Source organism: Heterodontus francisci, chromosome 37, assembly GCF_036365525.1.
Source record: "Heterodontus francisci isolate sHetFra1 chromosome 37, sHetFra1.hap1, whole genome shotgun sequence".
NCBI classification, from domain to species: Eukaryota; Metazoa; Chordata; class Chondrichthyes; order Heterodontiformes; family Heterodontidae; genus Heterodontus; species Heterodontus francisci.
In genome coordinates this window covers 16,356,738-16,374,762 of record NC_090407.1, presented here as the reverse complement: position 1 = coordinate 16,374,762, position 18,025 = coordinate 16,356,738, and the positions used below count along the sequence as shown (strand labels likewise).

At 52.5% G+C, this 18,025-nt stretch overlaps 1 protein-coding gene across 1 annotated transcript in view; it reads right to left on the bottom strand.

Annotated features, from left to right (window-relative positions):
- LOC137352010 (serine-rich adhesin for platelets-like) overlaps positions 1-18,025 on the bottom strand; it is a 71,416-nt gene that overhangs the window by 17,798 nt on the left and 35,593 nt on the right. The window contains exons 22-26 of the mRNA XM_068016988.1: positions 12,757-12,855; positions 10,934-11,116; positions 8,634-8,716; positions 6,394-6,445; positions 4,020-4,169 (exon numbers count right to left, since the gene is read on the bottom strand). Of these exons, the coding sequence (XP_067873089.1) occupies positions 4,020-4,169; positions 6,394-6,445; positions 8,634-8,716; positions 10,934-11,116; positions 12,757-12,855 (567 nt within the window). The remainder of the gene's footprint in view (positions 1-4,019; positions 4,170-6,393; positions 6,446-8,633; positions 8,717-10,933; positions 11,117-12,756; positions 12,856-18,025) is intronic.

Genomic DNA, 18,025 nt, shown 5'->3' with positions numbered 1-18,025 from the left:
AGCACTGTACCCCAGGAAGGGGTCAGTGCCTGTGCAACTGTACCCCAGTATGGAGTCAGTGCCTGTAGAACTGTGCCCCAGGATGGAGTCAGTGCCTGTAGAACATTACTCCAGGATGGTGTCAGTGCCTGTACAACATTACCCCAGGATGGAGTCAGTGCCTGTACAACTGTACCCCAGGATGGAGTCAATGCCTGTAGAACAGTACCCCAGGATGGACTTGTGCCTGCAGAACTGTACCCCAGGATGGGGTCAGTGCCTGTAGAACTGAACCCCAGGATGGAGTTAGTGCCTGTAGAACTGTACCCCAGGATGAGGTCAGTGCCTCTAGAACTGTACCCGAGAATGGAGTTCGTGCCTGTAGAACAGTACCCCAGGATGGAGTTAGTGCCTGTTGAACTGTACCCCAGGATGGAATTAGTGCCTGTAGAACAGTACCCCAGGATGGAGTTAGTGCCTGTGGAACTGTACCCCAGGATGGAGTCAGTGCCTGTGGAGCTGTACCCCAGGATGGAGTTAGTGCCTGTCGAACAGTACCCCAGGATGTAGTCAGTGCCTGTAGAACTGTACCCAAGGATGGAGTCAGTGCCTGTAGAACTGTACCCCAGAATGGAATCAGTGCCTGTAGAACTGTACTCCGAATGGAGTTAGTGCCTGTACAACTGTACCCGAGGATGGAGTCAGTGCCTGTTGAACAGTATCCAGGATGGAGTCAGTGCCTGTAGAACAGTAACCCAGGATGGAGTCAGTGCCTGTTGAACTGTACCCCAGGATGGAGTCAGTGCCTTTTGAACTGTACCCCAGGATCGGGTTAGTGCCTGTAGCACTGTACCCCAGAATGGAGTGAGTGCCTGTGCAACTGTACCCCAGGATCGAGATAGTGCCCTGTCGCACTGTAACCCAGGATGGAGTTAGTGCCTGTAGCACTGTACCCTAGACTGGAGTCAGTGCCTGTAGAACTGTACCCCAGGATGGAGTTAGTGCCTGTCGCACTATCCCCCAGATTGGAGTCAGTGCCTGTCGAACAGTACCCCAGAATGGAGTCAGTGCCTGTTGAACAGTACCCCAGAATGGAATCAGTCCCTGTTGAACTGTACCCCGGATGGAGTTAGTGTCTGTAGAACTGTACTCCTGGATGGAGTCATTGCCTGTTGAACAGTACCCCAGAATGGAGCCAGCACCTGTAGAACTGTACCCCAGAATGAAGTCAGTGCCTGTAGAACTGTACCCCAGGATGGAGTTAGTGCCTGTTGCACTGTACCCCAGAATGGAGTGAGTGCCTGTGGAACAGTACCCCAGGATGGAGTTAGTGCCTGTCGCACTGTACCCCAGGATGGAGTTAGTGCCTGTAGCTCTGCAACCCAAAATGGAGTCTCTGCCTGGATAACTGTACCCCAGGATGGAGCCAGCACCTGTAGAACTGTACCCCAGAATGGAGTTAACGCCTGTAGAACAGTACCCCAGGATAGAGTTAGTTCCTGGAGAACGGTACCCCAGGATGGAGCTAGTACCTGGAGAACAGTACCCCAGGATGTAGTTACTGCCTGTAGAACTGTACCCCAGGATGGAGTGAGTGCCTGTGGAACAGTACCCCAGGATGGAGTTTGTGCCTGTCGCACTGTACCCCAGGATGGAGTTAGTGCCTGTAGCTCTGTAACCCAGACTGGAGTCAGTGCCTGTAGAACTTTACCCCAGGATGGAGTTAGTGCCAGCAGCACTGTATCCCAGAATGGAGTCAGCCCCTGTAGAACTGTACCCCAGAATGGAGTCTCTGCCTGTAGAACTGTACCCCAGGATGGAGTCAGTGCCTGTAGAACAGTACCCCAGAATGGAGCCAGCACCTGTAGAACTGTACCCCAGAATGGAGTTAACGCCTGTAGAACAGTACCCCAGGATAGAGTTAGTTCCTGGAGAACGGTACCCCAGGATGGAGTTGGTACCTGGAGAACAGTACCCCAGGATGTAGTTAGTGCCTGTAGAACTGTACCCCAGGATGGAGTCAGTGCCTGCTGAACTGTAGCCCAGAATGGAGTCAGTGCCTGTAGAACTGTACCCCAGGATGGAATCAGTGCCTGTAGAACTTACCCCGAATGGAGTTAGTGCCTGTACAACTGTACCCGAGGATGGAGTCAGTGCCTATTGAACAGTACCCAGGATGGAATCAGTGCCTGTAGAACAGTAACCCAGGATGGAGTCAGTGCCTGTTGAACAGTACCCAGGATGGAATCAGTGCCTGTAGAACAGTAACCCAGGATGGAGTCAGTGCCTGTTGAACTGTACCCCTGGATGGAGTCAGTGCCTTTTGAACTGTACCCCGGATGGAGTTAGTGCCTTTAGAACTGTTCCCCAGGATGGAGTCAGTGCCTGTTGAACTGTCCCCCAGAATGGAGTCGGTGCCTGTGGAACAGTACCCCAGGATGGAGTCAGTGCCTATAAAACTGTACCCCAGGATGGAGTTAGTGCCTGTAGAACAGTACCCCAGGATGCAGTTAGTGCTTGTAGAACTGTACCCCAGATTGGAGTTAGTGCCTGTTGAACTGTACCCCAGAATGGTGTCAGTGCCTGTTGAACTATACCCCAGGATGGAGTCAGTGCCTGTGGAACTGTACCCCAGAATTTATTCAGTGCCTGCTGAACTGTACCCCAGGATGGAGTCAGTGCCTGTGGAACTGTACCCCAGGATGGAGTTAGTGCCTGCAGCACTGTACCCCAGGATGGAGTCAGTGCCTGTAACACTGAACCCCAGAAGGGAGTAAGTGCCTATAGCACTGTACACCAGAATGGGGTCAGTGCCTGTACCACTGTGCCACAGGATGGAGTCAGTGCCTCTGGCACTATACCCCAGAATTGAGTATGTGCCTGTAGAACTGTAACCCAGGATGGAGTCAGTGCCTGTAGAAGAGTACCCCAGGATGGAGTCAGTGCCTGTAGAATTGTACCCCAGGATGGAGTCTGTGCCTGTAGTACAGTACCCCAGGATGGAGTCAGTGCCTGTCGCACAGGATGGAGTCAGTGCCTGTAGAACAGTACCCCAGGATGGAGTCAATGCCTGTAGAATTGTACCCCAGGATGGAGTCTGTGCCTGTCGAACAGCACCCCAGGATGGAGACAGTGCCTGTAGAATTGTACCCCAGGATGGAGTCAGTGCCTGTGGAACAGTACCCCAGGATGGAGTCAGTGCCTGTCGAATTGTACCCCAGGATGGAGTCTGTGCCTGTCGAACAGCACCCCAGGATGGAGTCAGTGCCTTTAGTACTGTACCCCAGGATGGAGTTTGTGCCTGTAGAACTGTACCCCAGGATGGAGTCAGCACCTGTAGAACTGTACCCCAGAATGGAGTCAGTGCCTGTAGAACAGTACCCTAGAATGGAGTCAGTGCCTGTGGAACAGTACCCCAGAATGGAGTCAGAACCTGTAGAACTGTACCCCAGAATGGAGTTAGTGTCTTGAGAACTGTACCCCAGAATGGAGTCAGTGCCTGTAGAACAGTACCCTAGAATGGAGTCAGTGCCTGTGGAACTGTACCCCAGAATGGAGTCAGCACCTGTAGAACTGTACCCCAGAATGGAGTTAGTGCCTTTAGAACTGTACCGCAGTATGGAGTCAGTGCCTGTTGAATGTACTCCAGACTGGAGCCAGCACCTGTAGAACTGTACCCCAGAATGGAGTTAGTGCCTGTAGAACTGTACCCCAGAATGGAGTCAGTGCCTGTCGAACAGTCCCCCAGAATGGACCCAGCACCTGTAGAACTGTACCCCAGAATGGAGTCAGTGCCTGTAGAACTGTACCCCAGAATGGAGTCAGTGCCTATAGAACTGTACCCCAGAATGGAATCAGTACCTGTTGAACTGTACCCCAGAATGGAGTTAGTGCCTGTAGAACTGTACCCCACGATGCAGTTAGTGCCTGTAGCACTATACCCCAGATTGGAGTCAGTGCCTGTAGAACAGTACCCCAGAATGGAGTCAGTGCCTGTTGAACAGTACCCCAGAATGGAAACAGTGCCTGTTGAACTGTACCCCGGATGGAGTTAGTGCCTGTAGAACTGTACCCCAGAATGGAGTCATTGCCTGTAGAACAGTAACCCAGAATGAAGTCAGTGCCTTTTGAACTGTCCCCCAGGATGGAGTCAGTGCCTGTAGAACTGTACTCCTGGATGGAGTCCATGCCTGCAGAACAGTAACCCAGAATGAAGTCAGTGCCTGTAGAATTGTACCCCAGGAAGGAGTCTGTGCCTGTAGTACAGTACCCCAGGATGGAGTCAGTGCCTGTCGAATTGTACCCCAGGATGGAGTCTGTGCCTGTCGAACAGCACCCCAGGATGGAGTCAGTGCCTTTAGAACTGTACCCCAGGATGGAGTTTGTGCCTGTAGAACTGTACCCCAGGATGGAGTCAGCACCCGTAGAACTGTACCCCAGAAAGGAGTCAGTGCCTGTGGAACAGTACCCGAGAATGGAGTCAGTGCCTGTGAAACTGTACCCCAGAATGGAGTCAGCACCTGTAGAACTGTACCCCAGAATGGAGTTAGTGCCTTTAGAACTGTACCCCAGAATGGAGTCAGTGCCTGTAGAACAGTACCCGAGAATGGAGTCAGTGCCTGTGGAACTGTACCCCAGAATGGAGCCAGCACCTGTAGAACTGTACCCCAGACTGGAGTCAGTGCCTGTAGAACTGTACCCCAGAACGGAGTCAGTGCCTGTCGAACAGTCCTCCAGAATGGAGCCAGCACCTGTAGAACTGTACCCCAGGATGGAGTTAGTGCCTGTCGCACTGTACCCCAGAATGGAGTCAGCACCTGTAGAACTGTACCCCAGACTGGAGTCAGTGCCTTTCGAACTGTACCCCAGAATGGAGTCAGTGCCTGTAGAACAGTACCCGAGAATGGAGTCAGTGCCTGTAGAACTGTACCCCAGAATGGAGTCAGCACCTGTAGAACTGTACCCCAGACTGGAGTCAGTGCCTTTGGCACTGCACCCCAGGATGGAGTTAGTGCCTGTAGAACCGTACCCCAGAATGGAGTCAGTGCCTGCAGAACTGTACCCCAAAATGGAGTCAGTGCCTATAGAACTGTACCCCAGAATGGAATCAGTACCTGTTGAACTGTACCCCAGAATGGAGTTAGTGCCTGTAGAACTGTACCCCACGATGCAGTCAGTGCCTGTAGCACTATACCCCAGATTGGAGTCAGTGCCTGTAGAACAGTACCCCAGAATGGAGTCAGTGCCTGTTGAACAGTACCCCAGAATGGAAACAGTGCCTGTTGAACTGTACCCCGGATGGAGTTAGTGCCTGTAGAACTGTACCCCTCAATGGAGTCCGTGCCTGCAGAACAGTAACCCAGAATGAAGTCAGTGCCTGTTGAACTGTACCGCAGGATGGAGTCAGTGCCTGTAGATCTGTACCCCAGGATGGAGTTAGTGCCTGTGGCACTGTACCCCAGGATGGAGTCAGTGCCTGTAGAACTGTACCCCAGGATGGAGTCAGTGCCTGTAGAACTATACCCCAGAATGGAGTTAGTGCCTGCAGAACTGTACCCCATGATGGAGTTAGTGCCTGTTGCACTATACCCCAGATTGGAGTCAGTGCCTGTCGAACAGTACCCCAGAATGGAGTCAGTGCCTGTTGAACAGTACCCCAGAATGGAATCAGTGCCTGTTGAACTGTACCCCAGAATGGAGTTAGTGCCTGTAGAACTGTACCCCAGAATGGCGTTAGTGCCTGTCGCACTATCCCCCAGATTGGAGTCAGTGCCTGCAGAACAGTACCCCAGAATGGAATCAGTACCTCTTGAACTGTACCCCAGAATGGAGTTAGTGCCTGCAGAACTGTACCCCACGATGGAGTTAGTGCCTGTCGCACTATACCCCAGATTGGAGTCATTGCCTGTAGAACAGTACCCCAGAATGGAGTTAGTGCCTGTAGAACTGTACCCCTGGATGGAGTCAGTGCCTGTAGAACAGTAACCCAGAGTGAAGTCAGTGCCTGTTGAACTGTACCCCAGGATGGAGTCAGTGCCTGTAGAACTGTACCCCAGAATGGAGTTACTGCCTGTGGCACTCTACCCCAGGGTGGAGTCAGTGCCTGTAGAACTGTACCCCAGGATGGAGTCAGTGCCTGTAGCACTGAACCCCAACTTGGAGTTAGTGCCTGTTACACTGTACCCCAGAATGGCGTCTGTGCCTTTAGCACTGTACCCCAAGAAGGGGTCAGTGCCTGTAGAACTGTACCCCAGGATGGAGTCAGTGCCTGTAGAACATTACTCCAGGATGGTGTCAGAGCCTGTAGAACTGTACCCCGGGATGGAGTCAGTGCCTGTTGAACAGTACCCCAGAATGGAATCAGTGCCTGTTGAACTGCACCCCAGAATGGAGTTAGTGCCTGTAGAACTGTACCCCAGAATGGAGTTAGTGCCTGTCGCACTATACCCCAGATTGGAGTCAGTGCCTGTAGAACAGTAACCCAGAGTGAAGTCAGCGCCTGTTGAACTGTACCCCAGGATGGAGTCAGTGCCTGTAGAACTGTACCCCAGGATGGAGTTACTGCCTTTGGCACTGTACCCCAGGATGGAGTCAGTGCCTGTAGAACTGTACCCCAGGATGGAGTCAGTGCCTGTAGCACTGTACCCCAACTTGGAGTTAGTGCCTGTTACACTGTACCCCAGAATGGAGTCTGTGCCTTTAGCACTGTACCCCAGGAAGGGGTCAGTGCCTGTGCAACTGTACCCCAGTATGGAGTCAGTGCCTGTAGAACTGTGCCCCAGGATGGAGTCAGTGCCTGTAGAACATTACTCCAGGATGGTGTCAGTGCCTGTACAACATTACCCCAGGATGGAGTCAGTGCCTGTACAACTGTACCCCAGGATGGAGTCAATGCCTGTAGAACAGTACCCCAGGATGGACTTGTGCCTGCAGAACTGTACCCCAGGATGGGGTCAGTGCCTGTAGAACTGAACCCCAGGATGGAGTTAGTGCCTGTAGAACTGTACCCCAGGATGAGGTCAGTGCCTCTAGAACTGTACCCGAGAATGGAGTTCGTGCCTGTAGAACAGTACCCCAGGATGGAGTTAGTGCCTGTTGAACTGTACCCCAGGATGGAATTAGTGCCTGTAGAACAGTACCCCAGGATGGAGTTAGTGCCTGTGGAACTGTACCCCAGGATGGAGTCAGTGCCTGTGGAGCTGTACCCCAGGATGGAGTTAGTGCCTGTCGAACAGTACCCCAGGATGTAGTCAGTGCCTGTAGAACTGTACCCAAGGATGGAGTCAGTGCCTGTAGAACTGTACCCCAGAATGGAATCAGTGCCTGTAGAACTGTACTCCGAATGGAGTTAGTGCCTGTACAACTGTACCCGAGGATGGAGTCAGTGCCTGTTGAACAGTATCCAGGATGGAGTCAGTGCCTGTAGAACAGTAACCCAGGATGGAGTCAGTGCCTGTTGAACTGTACCCCAGGATGGAGTCAGTGCCTTTTGAACTGTACCCCAGGATCGGGTTAGTGCCTGTAGCACTGTACCCCAGAATGGAGTGAGTGCCTGTGCAACTGTACCCCAGGATCGAGATAGTGCCCTGTCGCACTGTAACCCAGGATGGAGTTAGTGCCTGTAGCACTGTACCCCAGACTGGAGTCAGTGCCTGTAGAATTGTACCCCAGGATGGAGTTAGTGCCTGTCGCACTATACCCCAGATTGGAGTCAGTGCCTGTCGAACAGTACCCCAGAATGGAGTCAGTGCCTGTTGAACAGTACCCCAGAATGGAATCAGTCCCTGTTGAACTGTAACCCGGATGGAGTTAGTGCCTGTAGAACTGTACTCCTGGATGGAGTCAGTGCCTGTTGAACAGTACCCCAGAATGGAGCCAGCACCTGTAGAACTGTACCCCAGAATGGAGTCAGTGCCTGTAGAACTGTACCCCAGGATGGAGTTAGTGCCTGTAGCACTGTACCCCAGGATCGAGTTAGTGCCTGTTGCACTGTACCCCAGAATGGAGTGAGTGCCTGTGGAACAGTACCCCAGGATGGAGTTAGTGCCTGTCGCACTGTACCCCAGGATGGAGTTAGTGCCTGTAGCTCTGTAACCCAGACTGGAGTCAGTGCCTGTAGAACTTTACCCCAGGATGGAGTTAGTGCCAGCAGCACTGTATCCCAGAATGGAGTCAGCCCCTGTAGAACTGTACCCCAGAATGGAGTCTCTGCCTGTAGAACTGTACCCCAGGATGGAGTCAGTGCCTGCAGAACAGTACCCCAGAATGGAGCCAGCACCTGTAGAACTGTACCCCAGAATGGAGTTAATGCCTGGAGAACATTACCCCAGGATATAGTTAGCTCCTGGAGAACGGTACCCCAGGATGGAGTTAGTACCTGGAGAACAGTACCCCAGGATGTAGTTAGTGCCTGTAGAACTGTACCCCAGGATGGAGTCAGTGCCTGTGGAGCTGTACCCCAGGATGGAGTTAGTGCCTGTAGAACAGTACCCCATGATGGAGTCAGCACCTGTAGAACAGTACCCCAGGATGGAGTCAGTGCCTGCTGAACTGTAGCCCAGAATGGAGTCAGTGCCTGTAGAACTGTACCCCAGGATGGATTTAGTGCCTGTAGAACTGTACCCCAGAATGGAATCAGTGCCTGTAGAACTTACCCCGAATGGAGTTGGTGCCTGTGCAACTGCCCCCGAGGATGGAGTCAGTGCCTGTTGAACAGTACCCAGGATGGAATCAGTGCCTGTAGAACAGTAACCCAGGATGGAGTCAGTGCCTGTTGAACAGTACCCAGGATGGATTCAGTGCCTGTAGAACAGTAACCCAGGATGGAGTCAGTGCCTGTTGAACTGTACCCCAGGATGGAGTCAGTGCCTTTTGAACTGTACCCCGGATGGAGTTAGTGCCTTTAGAACTGTTCCCCAGGATGGAGTCAGTGCCTGTTGAACTGTCCCCCAGAATGGAGTCGGTGCCTGTGGAACAGTACCCCAGGATGGAGTCAGTGCCTATAAAACTGTACCCCAGGATGGAGTTAGTGCCTGTAGAACAGTACCCCAGGATGCAGTTAGTGCTTGTAGAACTGTACCCCAGATTGGAGTTAGTGCCAGTTGAACTGTATCCCAGAATGGTGTCAGTGCCTGTTGAACTATACCCCAGGAGGGAGTCAGTGCCTGTAGAACTGTACCCCAGAATTTATTCAGTGCCTGCTGAACTGTACCCCAGGATGGAGTCAGTGCCTGTGGAACTGTACCCCAGGATGGAGTTAGTGCCTGTGGAACAGTACCCCAGGATGGAGTCAGTGCCCATAAAACTGTACCCCAGGATGGAGTTAGTGCCTGTAGAACAGTACCCCAGGATGCAGTTAGTGCTTGTAGAACTGTACCCCAGATTGGAGTTAGTGCCTGTTGAACTGTACCCCAGAATGGTGTCAGTGCCTGTTGAACTATACCCCAGGAGGGAGTCAGTGCCTGTAGAACTGTACCCCAGAATTTATTCAGTGCCTGCTGAACTGTACCCCAGGATGGAGTCAATGCCTGTGGAACTGTACCCCAGGATGGAGTTAGTGCCTGTAGCACTGTACCCCAGGATGGAGTCAGTGCTGTAACACTGAACCCCAGAAGGGAGTAAGTGCCTATAGCACTGTACTCCAGAATGGGGTCAGTGCCTGTACAACTGTGCCACAGGATGGAGTCAGTGCCTCTAGCACTGTACCCCAGGATGGAGTCTGTGCCTGTAGTACAGTACCCCAGGATGGAGTTAGTGCCTGTCGCACTGTACCCCAGGATGGAGTTAGTGCCTGTAGCTCTGTAACCCAGACTGGAGTCAGTGCCTGTAGAACTTTACCCCAGGATGGAGTTAGTGCCAGCAGCACTGTATCCCAGAATGGAGTCAGCCCCTGTAGAACTGTACCCCAGAATGGAGTCTCTGCCTGTAGAACTGTACCCCAGGATGGAGTCAGTGCCTGTAGAACAGTACCCCAGAATGGAGCCAGCACCTGTAGAACTGTACCCCAGAATGGAGTTAACGCCTGTAGAACAGTACCCCAGGATAGAGTTAGTTCCTGGAGAACGGTACCCCAGGATGGAGTTAGTACCTGGAGAACAGTACCCCAGGATGTAGTTAGTGCCTGTAGAACTGTACCCCAGGATGGAGTCAGTGCCTGTGGAGCTGTACCCCAGGATGGAGTTAGTGCCTGTAGAACAGTACCCCAGGATGGAGTCAGCACCTGTAGAACAGTACCCCAGGATGGAGTCAGTGCCTGCTGAACTGTAGCCCAGAATGGAGTCAGTGCCTGTAGAACTGTACCCCAGGATGGATTTAGTGCCTGTAGATCTGTACGCCAGAATGGAATCAGTGCCTGTAGAACTTACCCCGAATGGAGTTAGTGCCTTTAGAACTGTTCCCCAGGATGGAGTCAGTGCCTGTTGAACAGTACCCAGGATGGAATCAGTGCCTGTAGAACAGTAACCCAGGATGGAGTCAGTGCCTGTTGAACAGTACCCAGGATGGAATCAGTGCCTGTTGAACTGTACCCCAGGATGGAGTCAGTGCCTTTTGAACTGTACCCCGGATGGAGTTAGTGCCTTTAGAACTGTTCCCCAGGATGGAGTCAGTGCCTGTTGAACTGTCCCCCAGAATGGAGTCAGTGCCTGTAGAACTGTACCCCAGAATGGAGTCAGTGCCTGTCGCACTGTACCCCAGAATGGAGTCAGTGCCTGTCGAACTGTACCCCAGAATGGAGTCAGTGCCTATAGAACTGTACCCCAGAATGGAATCAGTACCTGTTGAACTGTCCCCCAGAATGGAGTTGGTGCCTGTAGAACTGTACCCCACGATGCAGTTAGTGCCTGTAGCACTATACCCCAGATTGGAGTCAGTGCCTGTAGAACAGTACCCCAGAATGGAGTCAGTGCCTGTTGAACAGTACCCCAGAATGGAAACAGTGCCTGTTGAACTGTACCTCGGATGGAGTTAGTGCCTGTAGAACTGTACCCCAGAATGGAGTCATTGCCTGTAGAACAGTAACCCAGCATGAAGTCAGTGCCTGTTGAACTGTACCCCAGGATGGAGTCAGTGCCTGTAGAACTGTACTCCTGGATGGAGTCCGTGCCTGTAGTACAGTACCCCAGGATGGAGTCAGTGCCTGTAGCACAGGATGGAGTCAGTGCCTGTAGAACAGTACCCCAGGATGGAGTCAGTGCCTGTAGAATTGTACCCCAGGATGGAGTCTGTGCCTGTCGAACAGCACCCCAGGATGGAGTCAGCGCCTTTAGAACTGTACCCCAGGATGGACTTTGTGCCTGTAGAACTGTCCCCCAGGATGGAGTCAGCACCTGTAGAACTGTACCCCAGAATGGAGTCAGTGCCTGTAGAACAGTACCCTAGAATGGAGTCAGTGCCTGTGAAACTGTACCCCAGAATGGAGTCAGCACCTGTAGAACTGTACCCCAGAATGGAGTTAGTGCCTTGAGAACTGTACCCCAGAATGGAGTCAGTGCCTGTAGAACAGTACCCTAGAATGGAGTCAGTGCCTGTGAAACTGTACCCCAGAATGGAGTCAGCACCTGTAGAACTGTACCCCAGAATGGAGTTAGTGCCTTTAGAACTGGACTGCAGAATGGAGTCAGTGCCTGTTGAACGTACCCCAGAATGGAGCCAGCACCTGTAGAACTGTACCCCAGTATGGAGTCAGTGCCTGTAGAACTGTACCCCAGAATGGAGACACTGCCTGTAGAACTGTACCCCAGAATGGAGACAGTGCCTGTCGAACAGTCCCCCAGAATGGAGCCAGCACCTGTAGAACTGTACCCCAGGACGGAGTTAGTGCCTGTCGCACTGTACCCCAGAATGGAGTCAGCACCTGTATAACTGTACCCCAGACTGGAGTCAGTGCCTTTGGCACCGTACCCCAGAATGGAGTCAGTGCCTGTAGAACTGTACCCCAGAATGGAGTCAGTGCCTATAGAACTGTACCCCAGAATGGAATCAGTACCTGTTGAACTGTACCCCAGAATGGAGTTAGTGCCGGTAGAACTGTCCCCCACGATGCAGTTAGTGCCTGCAGCACTATATCCCAGATTGGAGTCAGTGCCTGTGGAGCAGTACCCCAGAATGGAGTCAGTGCCTGTTGAACAGTACCCCAGAATGGAAACAGTGCCTGTTGAACTGTACCCCGGATGGAGTTAGTGCCTGTAGAACTGTACCCCTCAATGGAGTCATTGCCTGTAGAACAGTAACCCAGAATGAAGTCAGTGCCTGTTGAACTGTACCCCAGGATGGAGTCAGTGCCTGTAGAACTGTACTCCTGGATGGAGTCCGTGCCTGCAGAACAGTAACCCAGAATGAAGTCAGTGCCTGTTGAACTGTACCCCAGGATGGAGTCACTGCCTGTAGAACTGTACCCCAGGATGGAGTTAGTGCCTGTGGCACTGTACCCCAGGATGGAGTCAGTGCCTGTAGAACTGTACCCCAGGATGGAGTCAGTGCCTGTAGAACTATACCCCAGAATGGAGTTAGTGCCTGTAGAACTGTACCCCATGATGGAGTTAGTGCCTGTTGCACTATACCCCAGATTGGAGTCAGTGCCTGTAGAACAGTACCCCAGAATGGAGTCAGTGCCTGTTGAACAGTACCCCAGAATGGAATCAGTGCCTGTTGAACTGTCCCCCAGAATGGAGTTAGTGCCTGTAGAACTGTACCCCAGAATGGAGTTAGTGCCTGTCGCACTATACCCCAGATTGGAGTCAGTGCCTGCAGAACAGTACCCCAGAATGGAATCAGTACCTCTTGAACTGTACCCCAGAATGGAGATAGTGCCTGTAGAACTGTACCCCATGATGGAGTTAGAGCCTGTCGCACTATACCCCAGATTGGAGTCATTGCCTGTAGAACAGTACCCCAGAATGGAGTTAGTGCCTGTAGAACTGTACCCCTGGATGGAGTCAGTGCCTGTAGAACAGTAACCCAGAGTGAAGTCAGTGCCTGTTGAACTGTACCCCAGGATGGAGTCAGTGCCTGTAGAACTGTACCCCAGGATGGAGTTACTGCCTGTGGCACTCTACCCCAGGATGGAGTCAGTGCCTGTAGAACTGTACCCCAGGATGGAGTCAGTGCCTGTAGCACTGTACCCCAACTTGGAGTTAGTGCCTGTTACACTGTACCCCAGAATGGAGTCCGTGCCTTTAGCACTGTACCCCAAGAAGGGGTCAGTGCCTGTACAACTGTACCCCAGGATTGAGTCAGTGCCTGTAGAACTGTACCCCAGGATGGAGTCAGTGCCTGTAGAACATTACTCCAGGATGGTGTCAGAGCCTGTAGAACTGTACCCCGGGATGGAGTCAGTGCCTGTTGAACAGTACCCCAGAATGGAATCAGTGCCTGTTGAACTGTACCCCAGAATGGAGTTAGTGCCTGTAGATTTGTACCCCAGAATGGAGTTAGTGCCTGTCGCACTATACCCCAGATTGGAGTCAGTGCCTGTAGAACTGTACCCCAGAATGGAATCAGTACCGGTTGAACTGTACCCCAGAATGGAGTTAGTGCCTGTAGAACTGTACCCCTGGATGGAGTCAGTGCCTGTAGAACAGTAACCCAGAGTGAAGTCAGTGCCTGTTGAACTGTACCCCAGGATGGAGTCAGTGCCTGTAGAACTGTACCCCAGGATGGAGTTACTGCCTTTGGCACTGTACCCCAACTTGGAGTTAGTGCCTGTTTCACTGTACCCCAGAATGGAGTCTGTGCCTTTAGCACTGTACCCCAGGAAGGGGTCAGTGCCTGTACAACTGTACCCCAGTATGGAGTCAGTGCCTGTAGAACTGTACCCCAGGATGGAGTCAGTGCCTGTAGAACATTACTCCAGGATGGTGTCAGTGCCTGTACAACATTACCCCAGGATGGAGTCAGTGCCTGTACAACTGTACCCCAGGATGGAGTCAATGCCTGTAGAACAGTACCCCAGGATGCACTTGTGCCTGTAGAACTGTACCCCAGGATGGGGTCAGTGCCTGTAGAACAGTACCCAAAGATGGAGTCAGTGCCTGTAAAACGGAACCCCAGGATGGAGTTAGTGCCTGTAGAACTGTACCCCAGGATGAGGTCAGTGCCTGTAGAACAGTACCCCAGGATGGAGTTAGTGCCTGTTGAACTGTACCCCAGGATGGATTTAGTGCCTGTAGAACAGTACCCCAGGATGGAGTTAGTGCCTGTGGAACTGTACCCCAGGATGGAGTCAGTGCCTGTGGAGCTGTACCCCAGGATGGAGTTAGTGCCTGTCGAACAGTACCCCAGGATGGAGTCAGCACCTGTAGAACTGTACCCCAGAATGGAATCAGTGCCTGTAGAACTGTACTCCGAATGGAGTTAGTGCCTGTACAACTGTACCCGAGGATGGAGTCAGTGCCTGTTGAACAGTATCCAGGATGGAGTCAGTGCCTGTAGAACAGTAACCCAGGATGGAGTCAGTGCCTGTTGAACTGTTCCCCAGGATGGAGTCAGTGCCTTTTGAACTGTACCCCAGGATCGGGTTAGTGCCTGTAGCACTGTACCCCAGAATGGAGTGAGTGCCTGTGCAACTGTACCCCAGGATCGAGATAGTGCCCTGTCGCACTGTATCCCAGGATGGAGTTAGTGCCTGTAGCACTGTACCCCAGACTGGAGTCAGTGCCTGTAGAACTGTACCCCAGGATGGAGTTAGTGCCTGTCGCACAAGACCCCAGATTGGAGTCAGTGCCTGTTGAACAGTACCCCAGAATGGAGTCAGTGCCGGTAGAACTTTACCCCAGGATGGAGTTAGTGCCAGCAGCACAGTATCCCAGAATGGAGTCAGCCCCTGTAGAACTGTCCCCCAGAATGGAATCAGTGCCTGTAGAACTGTACTCCGAATGGAGTTAGTGCCTGTACAACTGTACCCGAGGATGGAGTCAGTGCCTGTTGAACAGTATCCAGGATGGAGTCAGTGCCTGTAGAACAGTAATCCAGGATGGAGTCAGTGCCTGTTGAACTGTTCCCCAGGATGGAGTCAGTGCCTTTTGAACTGTACCCCAGGATCGGGTTAGTGCCTGTAGCACTGTACCCCAGAATGGAGTGAGTGCCTGTGCAACTGTACCCCAGGATCGAGATAGTGCCCTGTCGCACTGTATCCCAGGATGGAGTTAGTGCCTGTAGCACTGTACCCCAGACTGGAGTCAGTGCCTGTAGAACTGTACCCCAGGATGGAGTTAGTGCCTGTCGCACAAGACCCCAGATTGGAGTCAGTGCCTGTCGAACAGAACCCCAGAATGGAGTCAGTGCCGGTAGAACTTTACCCCAGGATGGAGTTAGTGCCAGCAGCACTGTATCCCAGAATGGAGTCAGCCCCTGTAGAACTGTCCCCCAGAATGGAGTCTCTGCCTGTAGAACTGTACCCCAGGATGGAGTCAGTGCCTGTAGAACAGTACCCCAGAATGGAGCCAGCACCTGTAGAACTGTACCCCAGAATGGAGTTAACGCCTGTAGAACTGTGCCCCAGGATGGAGTCAGTGCCTGTGGAACTGTACCCCGGATGGAGTTAGTGCCTGTAGAACTGTACCCCTCAATGGAGTCATTGCCTGTAGAACAGTAACCCAGAATGAAGTCAGTGCCTGTTGAACTGTACCCCAGGATGGAGTCAGTGCCTGTAGAACTGTACTCCTGGATGGAGTCCGTGCCTGCAGAACAGTAACCCAGAATGAAGTCAGTGCCTGTTGAACTGTACCCCAGGATGGAGTCACTGCCTGTAGAACTGTACCCCAGGATGGAGTTAGTGCCTGTGGCACTGTACCCCAGGATGGAGTCAGTGCCTGTAGAACTGTACCCCAGGATGGAGTCAGTGCCTGTAGAACTATACCCCAGAATGGAGTTAGTGCCTGTAGAACTGTACCCCATGATGGAGTTAGTGCCTGTTGCACTATACCCCAGATTGGAGTCAGTGCCTGTAGAACAGTACCCCAGAATGGAGTCAGTGCCTGTTGAACAGTACCCCAGAATGGAATCAGTGCCTGTTGAACTGTACCCCAGAATGGAGTTAGTGCCTGTAGAACTGTACCCCAGAATGGAGTTAGTGCCTGTCGCACTATACCCCAGATTGGAGTCAGTGCCTGCAGAACAGTACCCCAGAATGGAATCAGTACCTCTTGAACTGTACCCCAGAATGGAGATAGTGCCTGTAGAACTGTACCCCATGATGGAGTTAGTGCCTGTCGCACTATACCCCAGATTGGAGTCATTGCCTGTAGAACAGTACCCCAGAATGGAGTTAGTGCCTGTAGAACTGTACCCCTGGATGGAGTCAGTGCCTGTAGAACAGTAACCCAGAGTGAAGTCAGTGCCTGTTGAACTGTACCCCAGGATGGAGTCAGTGCCTGTAGAACTGTACCCCAGGATGGAGTTACTGCCTGTGGCACTCTACCCCAGGATGGAGTCAGTGCCTGTAGAACTGTACCCCAGGATGGAGTCAGTGCCTGTAGCACTGTACCCCAACTTGGAGTTAGTGCCTGTTACACTGTACCCCAGAATGGAGTCCGTGCCTTTAGCACTGTACCCCAAGAAGGGGTCAGTGCCTGTACAACTGTACCCCAGGATTGAGTCAGTGCCTGTAGAACTGTACCCCAGGATGGAGTCAGTGCCTGTAGAACATTACTCCAGGATGGTGTCAGAGCCTGTAGAACTGTACCCCGGGATGGAGTCAGTGCCTGTTGAACAGTACCCCAGAATGGAATCAGTGCCTGTTGAACTGTACCCCAGAATGGAGTTAGTGCCTGTTGAACTGTACCCCAGAATGGAGTTAGTGCCTGTCGCACTATACCCCAGATTGGAGTCAGTGCCTGTAGAACTGTACCCCAGAATGGAATCAGTACCTGTTGAACTGTACCCCAGAATGGAGTTAGTGCCTGTAGAACTGTACCCCTGGATGGAGTCAGTGCCTGTAGAACAGTAACCCAGAGTGAAGTCAGTGCCTGTTGAACTGTACCCCAGGATGGAGTCAGTGCCTGTAGAACTGTACCCCAGGATGGAGTTACTGCCTTTGGCACTGTACCCCAACTTGGAGTTAGTGCCTGTTTCACTGTACCCCAGAATGGAGTCTGTGCCTTCAGCACTGTACCCCAGGAAGGGGTCAGTGCCTGTACATCTGTACCCCAGTATGGAGTCAGTGCCTGTAGAACTGTACCCCAGGATGGAGTCAGTGCCTGTTGAACATTACTCCAGGATGGTGTCAGTGCCTGTACAACATTACCCCAGGATGGAGTCAGTGCCTGTACAACTGTACCCCAGGATGGAGTCAATGCCTGTAGAACAGTACCCCAGGATGCACTTGTGCCTGTAGAACTGTACCCCAGGATGGGGTCAGTGCCTGTAGAACAGTACCCAAAGATGGAGTCAGTGCCTGTAAAACGGAACCCCAGGATGGAGTTAGTGCCTGTAGAACTGTACCCCAGGATGAGGTCAGTGCCTGTAGAACAGTACCCCAGGATGGAGTTAGTGCCTGTTGAACTGTACCCCAGGATGGAATTAGTGCCTGTGGAACTGTACCCCAGGATGGAGTCAGTGCCTGTGGAGCTGTACCCCCGGATGGAGTTAGTGCCTGTCGAACAGTACCCCAGGATGGAGTCAGCACCTGTAGAACTGTACCCCAGAATGGAATCAGTGCCTGTAGAACTGTACTCCGAATGGAGTTAGTGCCTGTACAACTGTACCCGAGGATGGAGTCAGTGCCTGTTGAACAGTATCCAGGATGGAGTCAGTGCCTGTAGAACAGTAACCCAGGATGGAGTCAGTGCCTGTTGAACTGTTCCCCAGGATGGAGTCAGTGCCTTTTGAACTGTACCCCAGGATCGGGTGAGTGCCTGTAGCACTGTACCCCAGAATGGAGTGAGTGCCTGTGCAACTGTACCCCAGGATCGAGATAGTGCCCTGTCGCACTGTATCCCAGGATGGAGTTAGTGCCTGTAGCACTGTACCCCAGACTGGAGTCAGTGCCTGTAGAACTGTACCCCAGGATGGAGTTAGTGCCTGTCGCACAAGACCCCAGATTGGAGTC